Raw genomic sequence first — 15,161 nt, forward strand, 5'->3', positions numbered from 1 at the left:
ATACAGTGCTGGAATCAAAGACCCGCCTGTTACTAGAGGGGGAAGAAATTTTCATTTCTGCCTGCAAGTTCTTCAGGCTGAAAAGGGGAAAAACTTGTGCCTCAATTTCTTTCAGTAACAAAGTTAGAAACAAACAGCAAGAAAGAAATTCTATTAGTTTGTTCCAGTTGTAGTTACAGACATAAAAGGGCTGAAAAATAGATGGGGTTTATGAGTATCTATCCTAATTACAGAAGAAGGCCTTTGGACAGCCCAGTTATACCAACTTCCAACTTTGGAAATCACCAGTGAAAACTCTACTTTAGTTCTGTTATACTTATGGTTTCTAAATACCATTTTGTTCATTTAAAAATATTGGCTAGGTGTGGTGGCTCACGCCTATAATCACATCACTTTGGGAGGCCAAGGTGGGCGGATCACCTGAGGTCAAGAGTTCATGACCAGCCTGGCCAACATGGTGAAACCCCATCTCTACTAAAAATACAAAAATTAGCTAGGTGTGGTGGTGTGCACCTGTAATCCCAGCAACTCAGGAGGCTGAGGCAGGAGAATCACTTGAACCCAGAGGTGGAGGTTGCAGTGAGCCAAGATTGCGCCATTACACTCCAGCCTGAGCGACCTGAACAAAACTCCATCTCAAAAAAAAAAAAAAAAAAAAAAATTCATCATCAGTTAAAAATGATTAAGTATTAAAGATCTAAACAGATAATTGCAAAATTATTCTCAGGTCTTCATTAGTTAAGTCAGTATATTTTTGTTCTTTAAATGAAAGACTTACTTGTTATCCAGGAATTCTACTGAGCTTCTCTTATCATTGGGCTCTATTTTTCTCAAATAGCTCTCTTTTTAAAGACTAACAACAATTTGTGAGAGAAAGTAACATCTGGACAAACTTTAGACTCTAAGAAAGGGAACAGGTAGCAATTAGTTTTACCTCCTCTGTTGATTTCTGAGGGCAGGGGAGGCGCCATCATGTTTGTGTCCATCGGCTGGGAGCCATCCTGGGTCATGGGGTCTTCAGGAGGCAGGTAAGCAGGTGGGGGCGTATCAGCTACGAAGTTTTTAAAGAAGTTATTTCTTAACCCTTAGTAAACATACACGCTCAAAACACATATCCTCTTCTGTACTGAAATTCTTAAGAGATCAAGTTGCCATTTCAATCTCCCCATTAAAAGACTAACGGCTACAGGCACTGGCCTTGATGTACAATTTCTGAAAAGTATTAACCATGCCACAATCATACACATTTTTGTCAAAATTCAGTGGGAGGAAAAGTATTATACTATATGCCAGTTCTAGAAGCTGTTTGCCTATCCAGGATCATGCTATTTAAAAGCAATCAGAAGAGTATTTTAAGCATACTTTAATATAATCTGCTTTGAGAGAACCTCTGCATTTCAGTTTCACTGGTAGATGGAAAACCTCTGAAAGCTTCAATGGACTTCTTAAGAAAAGGAGCTTCAGGGTCTTTTGCATTAAATCTCTAGACTTTTAGAAAATTTACCAACTGAGTTTCATTACAGCCTACTGATTTGAACTGTTAATTTTCCAGGACTTTAGGGAATCTGTTAGGATCACATTCTCCCTACCCATTTAAATGATCACTAGCTTTAAAACCTCTAGCAACAGAGTAATAGAAAATGAATCAGTTTGTCACAGCTATCTTCTATTTCAGAATTTACATATATGTTTCTTCTGGTAAATAAGAGGCAAACATGATTTTTTAATTTAAACAAAGAACACTAACACAAGTCTTGCATTTTCTTAATATAAAACAAAGGGTATAGGCTTCTCACAAATAATCCTCTTCCATCCAAAAGCAAGTTTCTCACTAGCTATCATGAGCCCGTCTAGCATACGTGACAGTCTTGGAGACAAAATTTTACCTGAGGGAATCGCGAATGCTTGGATAAGTAACTGAGACCACTCAGAGCAACTGTCAAATACACATAACTCATGCTGTTCCTTCAGAAAGCCCCAGTGATTTCCAAGACTCACTCTCCAGCTGAATCATAACCCAGTAACTTCACATCCAGCTGCTAACAAGCAACGACTCATAGTACTGAGACAGGACCACTGGGATCTTCTCTGGATGCCTCTTTTGCCCTTTCTCCAGCTTCTTTTAATTCAGCCTCTTCCCTGCAGCTGTAAGCCTGACTCGGCTTTATCTCAAGCCAGGAACAAAGACAAAGAGCCTCCTCTGAGCTCAAGTCAATGAATTTCTGCCAAGAAGCTGGTGAAAATTTCATTGGCAACCTGTGGCATCAGCACAACCAAGAGGGACCCGATAATTCTTGATACTATTCTACTATTCCTACAAACACCTCCTCCCGTCCCTTGCAACTGTTTTCCGTATTTCTGTTACTTGGCCTGTGCCTTAATCTCTGACATCTAGGGACAAAGTGTAAATTCAAGCAATAACCTTTAATTCAATCTTGTGGCCACTCTGGGCTGCCGTCACTGCTCAAAAGTCTTCTGAAATGTATCTCTTCGCCACTAACCTGCCCATCATACAGGTTAGTGGTGAGGGGGAAGGGAGTGAAGTAGACGGGAAGTCACCAGTTACTTTAATTTTTAAACTAGTCTATCTCCCAACTCTCATCCCAAACAGCTTTGGAGTGAAAACCAGACAAAGCAATGTGAAATAAACAAGATTTAAATAAAAGAAAGTAATAAATACATAAATAAAAGGAAGTAATATAAAGTGGACCACTTTTCAATTTTTGAAGGCCCAGCACTGATGCTGAATTCAAATTTACTTAAAAACATTTCAAGGAGCCCAATAAATACACTTGCCCAGTCCTTTTCCCTTCCAAAAACATTAATAGATATTAAGCATATTTTTGTTTAGGGTATCCTTCTTAAGGTCTACTGGCAAGAAATCTGCCACTCTTTTTTTTTTTTTTTTGGAGATGCTTGCTCATTAACCTGCAACTTCAAAATATATAATGTCCTTATTAATCATGTATTTTGATAACTATTACACCATCAGTTATGTCTAAAAAAAGAGGATAATTGTTTTTTGTCTTTGCTAAGTTGAACAAGCAGATGGTTTCCAGTACTTCTGTCGTAATTCCTTTGTTGTTAAAGTATACATTTCTTGGGATTACATCATCATTTAAATGAATTTAATTAAGTAGGGGGTGGGATCATCCCTCAGGAAATACTTTTTCTGAGGTTGCACTTACAACAGGAATTTTTTCCATGTATGAAAACGATGCTAATTGAACTTGTGCTCTCATAACAGCAAATGTGTGTAACACACTATTTTTCTTTTTATCAAGAGTAAAGACTGTAACAATTATGCCACTCCCAGAAGGATGCAGCTGTTTCAAAACCTTTTAAAAAACAAGGGAAAAATATAGCTTATTCAAGCATCTGTGCCTGACAAATATAAAATAAGACATTTGCTTACTTGGCTACGTCGTCTCCTTTCTCCAAAAGTTGTATCCTAAAAGTGCGAGAGCACTATGTCATATACCGGGACTGAAAACCTCCCTCCACTGCAGGTTGACCCAGTTTTTCCATGACACTGTGATAACACTGATGTGACCACAGAACATCACTGAACATTCCAACCTACCTGGCATCTGGAAAGGACTTCCTGGGTCTGAGCTGGTGGGAGAGTGAGGGTAGGTGCTGCTGCTGCTCCCAGGAGAGTTTGGGTAACTGCTATTGGGAGAGTGAGGAAACGGGTGGCTGTTGGGTTGCTGGAAAGAATCTGGAAAAGTGGCGTTGAGTGGCATGTGAGGCTCATTTTGTCCTAAGTTACGGAACTGAGCTAAGAGGCTGTGCTGAGGATTATATTCGCTGTGTCTTGGAACCAGCACAGGAGGAAGTACTAGAAAAAGGAAGGGAAAAAAGAGAAGGACAAAAATGAGAATGATGATCTATAATTACATCACAATAAAGTAAAACATAATCTGTAAGCAACAACAAATTATCTGTTCCATGCCCTGCTGCCAACTCAAAAGCATCATTCAAATGAAAAGCTATTTTACCCTCAAGAACAAATGCAGGAACAAATACAATACCTTTAGAATCACTGATGACCTACGCCTGAGATTTGCAGTATTCACAAATTGCCCAAGGAAAGTTGGCAAAATACAATCTTTTAGGTTACAAATGTTAAGGTTCTCTCATTCTTAATTTTTTCATTCACTAAAAACCAAAGCATAATTGTTTATCACCATTGACACTTATACTTCACAGCCCCAGCTGGTAAGACTTCACATTTGAGTTAATGCTTATTGAATGATATGAATTATTCACCACAAGTGTTTTAAGCTGACACACTAGTTCACTTTAACACAAAAAAAGCAGCATAGTAAATAGAGCTGAAGAGGTAAAATCAGTGAACTGTAGAAAACTCAAATGCCATGAAGATAATTATACAAAATATGAGGCGTTTTGTGGGACAGAATTTATCTTGAATCCTGTCCTAGGAGTCACACTTTATGAACATCTTTTTTCTAAGGATCTTACCCACTTTTCAAGAATCCTTACCACCACCTGTGAGGTCAAGAAAGAAATAGGTCATACAATTCACATTTTGCCAACTGAAAACTCAAGGTACAAAGGTGGCCCAACAGGCAGGCACCTGTTGAGAAGCAAAGAAAACAACTCCTGTCACTCCTAAATGCTCTATATTAGGAACCTAAGCAGTTAATAATTGGCATGGTCATCAACCTCCAGAAACCTCCTGAAGCAAAGCCACTATAAATATAATTATCCTAGAAAGGTAGGGCTGGCTAACAGTCAGTTACAGAGCCCAGCCAGATCCTAGGGTTAGATCCTAAGTTTCCCTACCAGGGTCACCAGATGGATGCTCTAACAAAGGCCTTTGCAATCCCTCCAGCTCCCGTGGCCTCAGCTGCAAAGAGAAAAGCAACCCATTTTATAAACTGCATGAGAGGAGAGATTTAAAACTTATGATTATTGTTGGTTGTTAGGAATCTCCCCAAAGAAACAATATTTGGTGGCAACAGGAATTTAGCAGACTTTTGAGGGCTTTCCAGGGAATCTATGCATAATTTATATCATTTCTACAGTAAAAAGTGCTCTTAACACTTGGATTATCACTTTTTTATGAACTGAACATTGCTTTTTAGATAAAAATAGGTATTTTAAAAAGTATTAAAATTTCTCATGTGCTACATTTTATACTCCTACATAATCCCATAGCATCAGATTTGTTATTTCCCTATTTGATCCTTTAGGAACAAATCTTTTGAGTATATAATAAATGTATTTTCTTTTTAGTACAGTGATGGAATCTTCCCAAACCAAACCATTAAAAGCATAATTTCTTCTTCTACCTTTCAATAGTCATCTGAACTATAAAATGCTTTTGTTTTGTTGAAGAAACATTCCTGATAAGGGATCCCCAATGCCAATAAAAATTTATATTCCCAAACAGTCCAATTCCTTTCAATTACCTTTGCAACGATAAACGTTCCCTTTTCTTTTAGCTGCTGTGACTTGAGTTGCCATTTCCCAGCTTGCCTTTTACAGGCATCTAGCTATGGTCTCAATTACGATTTTTACCCGTAAAAGGAGGAAACATTGGCCCCTAAACCCCTCCCCACAAATGCAGCACCATACAGCAACTAGAATCAATCTGTCATGTCCTCTATCCTTCAGAGGACCCCTCCCTCCCAAAACACACTCACAGAGTCCATTAAGGTTGGTGCAAAAATAATTGTGCTTTTTGCATTTAATGGCAAAGACTGCAGTAACTTTGCACCACCCTAACACTTAGTGGAGCATCTGTTTTAGCAGTTTCTGTTTCCTAACAGTTTTAGAACTGGAGACTTACTTGTTCCTACTACTTGCAGATGGGGGTTGTCAGGGAGGAAGAACTAGCCTTTGCAATGGCCACAGCAAAGGGCAATGTATTTCTGCTCCCCAAGTTGATAATCTGCATACGTGTTCCTCAAAATGTGAGATTCATCCAATGTTGTGTGTGTAGCATCTTGTTATGTGTATAAACTACAATTTATTTGATGATACAATTTTGTCTTCTGCTGATAAATACTTGGGTTGGGGAAAAGAAAAACAACCCAATGCTTGGGTTGTTTCCAGCTTGAGGAAGTTATAAAAACTTCTATGAACTTTAAAAAATGTAACTTATTTTGAAATAATTTCAAACTTACAGAAAACTGCAAGAGTACAAAGAACACTCAAATATCCTTTACCCAGATTCACCAATTTTTAACATCTTGTCACATTAACTTACTCATTCTCTCTCCTCCCTTCCCCGGCCCCAGAACACAAATACACTTCTGAATTATCTGAGAGCAGGTAACATACATATCCCTTTTTCCTAAAGCATTTCAGAGTAACTCCCAAAAGGAACATTAACTTACATATACACATTTGTTATCAAACTTGGGAAATTTAACATTGCTGATTTTATCTAATATAAAATCATATTCCAACTCTGTCAACTGTCTCAACCATGTCCTATGTAGCAACTTCCTGATACAGGACCTAAGGTAGAATCACACATTGTACTTTGTTGTCATTATTTCTTTAGTCTCCTGTAATCTAGAATAGTTCTTCAGCATCTTTTTTCCTTCCTGCTTTCATGCTACTGACATTTTTGAATACAGGCAGTTATTTTACAGACTGTTTCTCAATTTGGGTCCCTCCAATGCTTCACCGTGATTAAACTCTCAGATTTTTGGTTAGACTACGAGGTAAGTGGTATTATTCCCTTCTCAGTTCATACACACAAAAGCACACGATGTGTCTGCCTGTTTGAGGTTTAATCCTGATCCCTTGGTTAAGGTATTGTGCATTTCTTCCACTGCAGACAGTTACTGTCTTTCCTTTTGTAATTAATAAGTAGTGAGACACTAGACTGTGTAAATATCCTGTTCCTCATCAAGCTTTATTCCCTATATTTAGCATCCATTTTGCTTGAATAAATTTTTGCTATAATGGTTGTGAACTGGTGAATTTTAAATCCATTATTCCTTAATTATTAGTCAGAATTCTAATATGAGGACGTGCTTTTCTATCTCGTGTTTATATACCTATATATAATAGTCATCAGCATGGCTTCATGGATTCTTAATCAATGAGCTATAATCTATAACTGTCTTTATTTTGATGGTGATATTGTCTTAGATTTGGCCATTGGATGCCTGTTCAAGCTAGTCCTTGTGCCTTTGTAACACGTTCCAATTATTTGAATATTTCTTAATTTCTGGAACAAGACATTCCAGGCTTATCTCTTACCTTCCCTTTCCACCAGTCTAGCAATCTCTGGTTCCCTTTAGTGAGGAATAGTATTTAGAAACCAAAATCTGGGATGTGGCTGTGTTCTGTATGTCTACTAGAGCCACACTGATTCTAAGCCGTGTGTGTGTGCATGTGTGTTAGAAATTGGGTTATGCTGTTACATTCAAGTGTAAGCCAACTCCACAGGGTTTTCATTTGCCTTTCTCTATTTCCTATCTGTATCTCCTTACTTCAACAGTGAGAACCTTGGCTACCAACATGAAAGTATTTATGAATGTGCTTAATTCTACAATACACTGAAAAAGTTTCAGAAATTATAAAATAAACCTACTAAGTTTTGGGTTTATTTTCTTTAATTTTTTTTTTTTTTTTTTGGTATACAAAGTACTTGGATTGATTCAAATTCATTTAAAATCTACTTGGATTCATCCCCCTCTTCAGTGTTATTTTATTATTTTGAAATTTTATTCAATTTCTCCCTTTCACAGTTAGTTTATCTGAATACATCTGTTGCTGTTTGCACTTAGTTTTAGGAATTTCCCTCTCTCATTCTTGTTGACTTAATTTTACTTTGTAAATACAGACAATATTAACATGATTTGAAAGTCAAAACAATACACTCCCTACCCTGTCCCTTCTAACTTAGTCCTCCAATTTTAACGTCCTCATAGGGTCACCAATTTCCTTTTCTGGTTTATCCTGTGTTTCTTCTTGAAAAAAGCAAGCAGATAAATGGATGCTTTCTTATTTCGTCTTTACTGCTAAAAAGAAAGGTAGCCTGCTATACATGCTCTTTCGCACTTTGCTTTTTTCACCTATATAAGAGAAATAACTTTTTATTAGTGCACAGAGGTCTGCCTCATGTGGTTTGACAGATAATAACACCAAAGTTCATTTAACAATCTCCCATATCTGGCCATTTAGGTATTTCACAGTATTTTGCCATAAAATGTAATACTGCAATGACTGTGCATATATATGGTAGCATTGTCAAAGGTGTATCTTCAGGGCACATTCCTAGATGTGGAAATGCTGGGTGAATGGGTAAATGCATATATAACTTTGTTATTGTCAAGCACCCCTTCCCAATGGTTGCACCATTTTGCACTGTCACACAGGAGTGCCTTTTTCCCACATCTTCCAGAATAGAGTCTGTCAAGCTTTTGAATCCTGACAACCTGATAGGTGAGAAATGGCATTTTGGTGTAATTTTAATTTACATTTCTCTTACAAAGAAAGTTGATCATCTTTTCATGTATTTCAGAGAGTGCTTTTCCATCTTTTTCTGTGAACTGCTGACTTATGCCTTTTGCCCATTTTTGGTATTTTCACCCTTCATTAAAAACAACATACTAGAGATACTAGCCTGTGATATACGTTGTGGATATTTTACGATTAACATTTGTCTTTTCACTTTGCTTATGTATATTTTTTGGTAGTCACATTTATCAACATTTTATTTTATTGTATATGGATTTCTGAGTCCTAGAAAGTCTTCTCCTATACCCAGGTTATAAGGAGGAATTCATCCATGCATACTTCTAGTGCATATAAAGTTTCATAATTTATTCAGATCTGTGATCCCTTTGGAGTTTAGTTTTATTTGTGGTATGAGGAATGGATCTAATTTTATCTTTCCCCAAATGGTTAGCCAGTTAACCCCAATACCATTCATTAAAAGCCCATCTTTCACCCAGTGATTGGAGTTGCCACTTAAAAAAAAAAAAAGTTCCATAAATGTTTGAGTCTACTTTCAGACATTTAATTCCACTACATTTCATCCTGTTCTAGTCTGTGCCCCAGTACCACTCTGTTTTAATTATAAAGGCTTTATAGAGATTTTAATAGCTGATAGGGCCAGCCCCTCTCACAGTTCTTCCTTTTCAGTGTTTTGTTTGCATGCTTAAGCTTTCCATATGACTTCAGTTATGACCTTGTTTACTTCCAGAAAAAAAAAGTTATTAACACTTTTATTGAGGTCACATTATACTCATAAATTAAGATTAATATCTTGATGATACTGAAATGCCCTTCTGAAGATGTAGGAAGGTCTGTTCAAGCCTACTTTTGTGTTCTACAAGTACTGTCTGTATTAGTTGCTAGCACTGCTGTACACAATACCACAGACTGGTGGCTTAAACAACAGAAATTTATTTTCTCACTGTTGCTGTGAAGGCTGGAAATCCAAAATCAAAGTGTTGGCAGGTTGGTTTCCCTGAGGCTTCTCTTCTTGGCTTGCAGACAGCTGCCTTCTCAGGGTGTACTCACACGGTCTTTTCTCCTAATGTCTCTGCATGTTTCATCCCTCTTATAAAGACCCCAGCCAGACTGCATTAGGGCCCATGCCCACAGTCTCATTTTAATTTAATTACCTCTTTTAAAGGCCCTATCTCCAAAAACAGTCGTATTCTATGGTGTTTGGGGTTAGGGCTTCAATATATCAATTTTGGGGCACGCAACTCAGCTCCTAACACTACATACAGGATTTGTACATTTCTTGTTAAATTTATCAAGTTGTTGCTACTTTCAATGAGATTAAATGAGGCTTCTTCTCCAATGTATCTTCTAGCTGGTAATTACTACCACATGGTCCACAGCAGCACTTACAAAAACTTCTTTCTTTTGTTTTTTTTAAAACAACTTTATTATTATTTTTAGAGCTGGGGTCTTGCTATGTTGCCCAGGCCGGAGTGCTGTGGCTATTCACAGGCATGATCATAGAGCAATTCAGCCTCTAACTCCTGGGTTCAAGCGATCCTCCTGACTCAGCCTCCTGAGCAGCTAGGACTACAGGTGCCCACCACCATGCACAGTTAATTTTTATTTTTTGTAGAGACAAGGTCTTGCTATGTTACCCAGGCTGGTCTCAAACTCCTAGTCTCAAGCTATCCTCCTGCCTCAGCCCCTCAAAGCACTGGGATTACAGGCATGAGCCACCACACCCACACCGGAGACTGTATAAGTAGGGTGTCTGTAAGTTCTGGCTTGCCTGGTACAGTCCCAATTTGTACCTGTTGTCCAATTAGTAATTAGTAATAGGTGACTCTTGTCAATTCAAGCCTCCTGGCTTGGACAATAAATGTTCACACTAACTATAAGCAATGACTAATTAAATTCAGGAAAGTAAAGAGATAGGTCTGGAACACCTGCCAGCCCTAGAAAGAAGTATTAATGTAGCAGAGAGGAGACACATGGAAGTTAGTCAGGCTGGGTTAAGCCTACACACACGTGCTGCTCTAAAATAACAAGGCCCAGGCCTCTCTCCCTGTGTGGTATCCTGAAGGACAATGCTGTGGTTCTCTCCCAGATGTCTCACTCTACCCCCACTTCATGCTCCTTTCATTTCAGCAAGATTTCAGTAAAGAATAATTAAAATATGTTTTCTATTAGGAGAAAAGGAAAGAAGAAACACTCAATTATTCATGCTTAAGCACACTTTCTTTGTGCAATTCTCATTTCTTGGGTGAGAGATTTACCAGCCTAAAGAATAAGGATTTGCAAACTGTAGGCCCAACTCAGGTCACCAATAGGAAGGGAGAGAGGGTGAGCAATGTTTCCCTCTGACTTGTTCTATGTCTCGGACTGTTCCTATTTTATGGAAAACAAATATGGGAACATAGACTTTTCTGGGGAACCATTTTCTTAGTGCACTAAGGTGACCCTGCTTGGTAACTTCAAAATATGGCTAAAGTGTGGGACTTCCCTCTTTAAGGGCTGCTCCTATTGGTTAATTTGAATAAGAATCTGCTTTCAAAGAGGAGCCCAACATTAAAACATCGTTCTTTGTACACATGAATTTCTTCTGAGTTATTTAAAAATCAGACCATGTATGGCCTTCTTGTATCCTAGGAGCTCTAACCCTAGTAAAAACCCAGATCATGTTTCCCACCCAAACCCCTCAAATGTATTCTGAAAAAAGGCCCCTAGGTGATTTCACTAATCCTCTCCACCCATTTGAAAATCTCTAATTGTGTTATATCTTTAAAAGGCTGAAGCTATCTTCTTTTCCTGATCTATTTTCCTTTTATCTCAGGGGAAAAAAATCTTCAGATTTCTGCCTTTTCTCAGTGACATTAATTCTGCTTTTCAAACTGTGCATCTCTGTTAAAAATAAAATCCCTTTTCCAGTCAACAGGGAAACCCAACTAAGAATGTTTCAGGAAGCAAAAGTTTAAGAGATATTTGTGATTCCGCTATTACACTCAGCTTTTCTGCGTTGCTAAGGTACAAGGAAAAGAATGAAAAAGAACAGTTAAAATTGTAGAGAGGAGCTGAGCTCTGGAAAGGATTCCTGTAAACTCTAGATGTGAGAGCTTTTTTAAGATTTTGAAGTACTGCTTGAAATTCTATCACCAAGTTGTCAGTGGTAAAGTAGTCTAGTAATGAGACTAAGTCTGACAAATCCCCACCCACCAAATGTTTGTGAGAAAACAGCTTTCTTCTTTTTTAAACACACAAGAGAGTTCTGATATATGTTTGCCCAAACAGAAGTAATGGACACAAGCTACCTGTTACCTGGCAGTACGGAAATGCTTTCCAGTTTTGACAAGGTGGAGAAGGCATTTATAAGGTTAGAGTCAAGACACCTGAGTTCTAGTCCTGACTCTCATAACTACCTTTGTGCCTTTGAGTCAATCATTTAATGTCTCAGGGACTCAGTTTTCTCACACAAAAGAGCAAGAAACTTGCTCTCCACAGGGTCTTCCTGCTCTAAATTCTGCAAGTCTTCTGATTGATAAGAATGCTGCTCATGTACACCTGGAGCTTCGTAATGTTCAAAGCTCAGCACCAGATGGCATCTAAGTTGAATCTCAGGACATTTCAGTGAGGCCACCTACAAGCAGAAAGAAGGCCCAGGGTTAGCGCAAGAATGGCCCCAGAGCCAGTCAGTTGCAGCAATTCTCGTGAGAAAGGGAGGGCAAGCTGCCAGAGCAGCTGTGCCCAATATGATGCCTACACGAGACAGATGTCCCCAATAGAGTGTGTTCAGTGACCTTCTAAACAGAGACACTTCAAGTAGGAAGTGCCGGAAAGGGTAAGAGTAAGAACACTTAAAATTAATAGTAGACACATTTATGAAATAGAATTCCTTACCTCAGGATATGTCAGGGAAACTCCACGCTGAAGAAATGATTCTGGGAACCTCAATAGAGGTTAAATTTTAATGAAAATATATAACAGCCTAAATCCCTCAGTGGTGGCACTTTTTTGGTCTGCTTATTGGTGATGAGGTGTTAGTACGGAGGGTCTATAATATAAGGTTCGCTGGGTACCATATATGCCTCCATCATGCAGGGCACTGCAGGTATGAGTCAACAGGACAGACACTGTCCTTGCCCATTGGGAAAAGTGTCTATCACTAAATCCTCACAGTAGCTATCTCCGTTTTACAGGTGAAGGATCAGGCTCAGCCTAGCTAAGTAACCCATCCAAGGTCACACAGCTGCTAATTGAGGGTCAGATTGTGAATCAAGGTCTGCTCACAACCACTAGACAATCACTCAGTACTATAAAACTGGAAAGAGATTGTGGAAGTTGTTTTTTAAATTCTCTTTCCATCTTTCTGTTTTTTGGGGGCCAAGATCTTTTTAAAAGGTATGATAGTTTTGCCTAAAGGTAGCAACACTGTAGTATTTACTTTCTGGGAGTATAATTACTCAAGTACAAACATATTAAAGGACAAACATATGAACATAATTTGACATAGAGACATGAATTTCATTCAATAATATCATCAAGCATTAAAAGCCACTAAATTTACCTAAAAGTCACCTAAATCTAACTCAACTTCTGAGAATCCAACTTCCTAGCTAATGCCAGGCCAATGATTCTTTTTGTATACCACAGATAATTTTCTTGAAAAATACCTTTTCTGGGCACCCACAGAACATCTGCTATGACTCCATGACCTAGTTCGGATTCCTGCTCCAACCTATCTTTGGGGCTTTTTGCAGTTTTCCTCTGCTAGTTTCATACTTCTGCACCTTTGCTCACTTGGCCGTATTTCCAAGTCTCAGTTCTAACAGCACTCCCGTGGTGCCTTTCCTGGTCTTTCTACCTACCCCTGGTAGAAAAGAATTCCTCCCTGTGCCTCAGGGTGCCCCACACAGACTGTCATTGTAGCATCTGAAACATTTTATTGCTAATTTGACTTTACTTCACCTGGACTGTAATGCCTTTGTGGGTAGAACTGACTTTCTTTTGAAAGAAAACAGGTGCCAGTGTCTGGCACCTAATAAGTCCTGAGTGAATGTTTTTTCAGTTATTGTATGTTTGTAAATTGTATTGCTATTCCTGACCTGTCTAGTATAAGTGTTCATATAAACCAGTCTTTCTCAAAGTTCGGCCCTCAGACTCCTTGCACCTGAATTAGATACTTATTTAAAAAGGCAGATCCTGTTTTTTTTTTTGAGACGGAGTCTCGCTCTGTCGCCCAGGCTGCAGTGCAGTGGCCGGATATCAGCTCACTGCAAGCTCCGCCTCCCGGGTTTACGTAAAAAGGCAGATTCTTATATCTTATCCCAGATATAACAAGTCAAAACCTTCAGCAATTTTGGGTGAATAGAGCCTAGGTACAGGAAGACAAACAGTTACTACATGCACTGGCAAGAGAGCTAGGTGTCTGGCCCTATCTATGTCTCTAAGTAGCTGTGGGACTTGAACTTCAATTTTTCTCATCTTAAGTCAAATTTCTAGAGATCATCCCTTTCACTTATAAAAAACTCTACACAGTGTTGGTCCTGGTTCTTTGACAGTATACAGACACAAATCCAAACGACATGGAAAAGGCTGGCATAGCCTTATAGTAAGCTTACAGAAAATTTATAGGGTCCAGTTTGTTTGGTCAAGAGGCATAGTGTCATGGAAAAAGCACTGAGTTGGGATCAAGATAGCCCAGGGTCTTAGCTGTATGAATTTAGGTGACATAAATTCTTACCTCAGTTTCCCCAAAGGGATAGCAAGCCCTTAATAGCACTCTGAGAATTAAGAATGGTGGCACACAGCAGTTTATCAAACCTAGTTCCCTCTCTTTTCTCTTCCTACTTTCACCCCAGTAGCTTCCTTTCCTTTGCCAAGTACTTATTTGCTTTACTTCCACAGAAGGAAGGTGCTATGTTATTAGAGACTTCAAAAGTTGTTAGAGGTAGGAAAAAACTTCAGGGTATAACCTAAAAACATCAGGAGAAAAAAAATACCTTCAAAAGCTACACACGAAGTATAATAACATACGAAGTATAATAACAGTCAAAAGCAGGTTTTAGTTTTTCAGTTCCAAAATTGGAAATTCTGCTTATTTACTAGTCAATTAACTAGGGCAATTTACTATTTAAACCTTACTTTTAATCGTAAAATAGGAATAATAGTACTTCTCAGATTTTCTTTTAATATGGTGCTTATACATGTGTGTACCAAGTGCCATATACCAAGTTGTACCAGATATTAACCCATTTAATCCTCGTAACAACTCTGATCCTAGGCACTACATTACCCCTACTTTATAAAAGTGGAAAATGAGATACAGAGAATGAGATAGAGAATATATCACCAATAACCAGGGGAGACAGGATTCAAACCTGGGCAGCCTGGCACTGCAATCCAAGTTCTTAGCCACTATGCTATGGTGTCTCTCAATGTTGCACACGTTAGTTTTAACAAAGTTCCATAAGCACTCAGTGACAGTCATCACTACATATAAAGCAGTTAGCTTATGGTGTGTAATCATCTATTGCACTATCAATATGTAAATGACTAACCCAGGTGTCACCCAGGCATCTTTGTTTAATTTGTAACTGCAGCTGAATTAATTATATTCAGCTCATTCTGAGTTTGTATTTGATGCAATTAAATACATTCCATGAAAATGAGATACTTGGTATCTAATAAAGAACATTATGGTCAGGCGCAGTAGCTCA

At 38.4% G+C, this 15,161-nt stretch overlaps 1 protein-coding gene across 3 annotated transcripts in view; it reads right to left on the reverse strand.

Moving 5' to 3' along the window:
- The window catches only part of SMAD1 (SMAD family member 1), an 80,143-nt gene that overhangs the window by 15,434 nt on the left and 49,548 nt on the right, over window positions 1-15,161 (reverse strand). For all 3 annotated transcript variants that reach the window (XM_011987138.1, XM_011987137.1, XM_011987136.1), the window contains 2 exons: window positions 3,584-3,841; window positions 935-1,051 (listed from right to left, as the gene is read on the reverse strand). In XM_011987138.1, coding sequence (XP_011842528.1) covers window positions 935-1,051; window positions 3,584-3,841 — 375 coding nt within the window. The remainder of the gene's footprint in view (window positions 1-934; window positions 1,052-3,583; window positions 3,842-15,161) is intronic.

Source organism: Mandrillus leucophaeus, unplaced genomic scaffold (genome assembly GCF_000951045.1).
Source record: "Mandrillus leucophaeus isolate KB7577 unplaced genomic scaffold, Mleu.le_1.0 Scaffold301, whole genome shotgun sequence".
NCBI lineage: Eukaryota > Metazoa > Chordata > Mammalia > Primates > Cercopithecidae > Mandrillus > Mandrillus leucophaeus.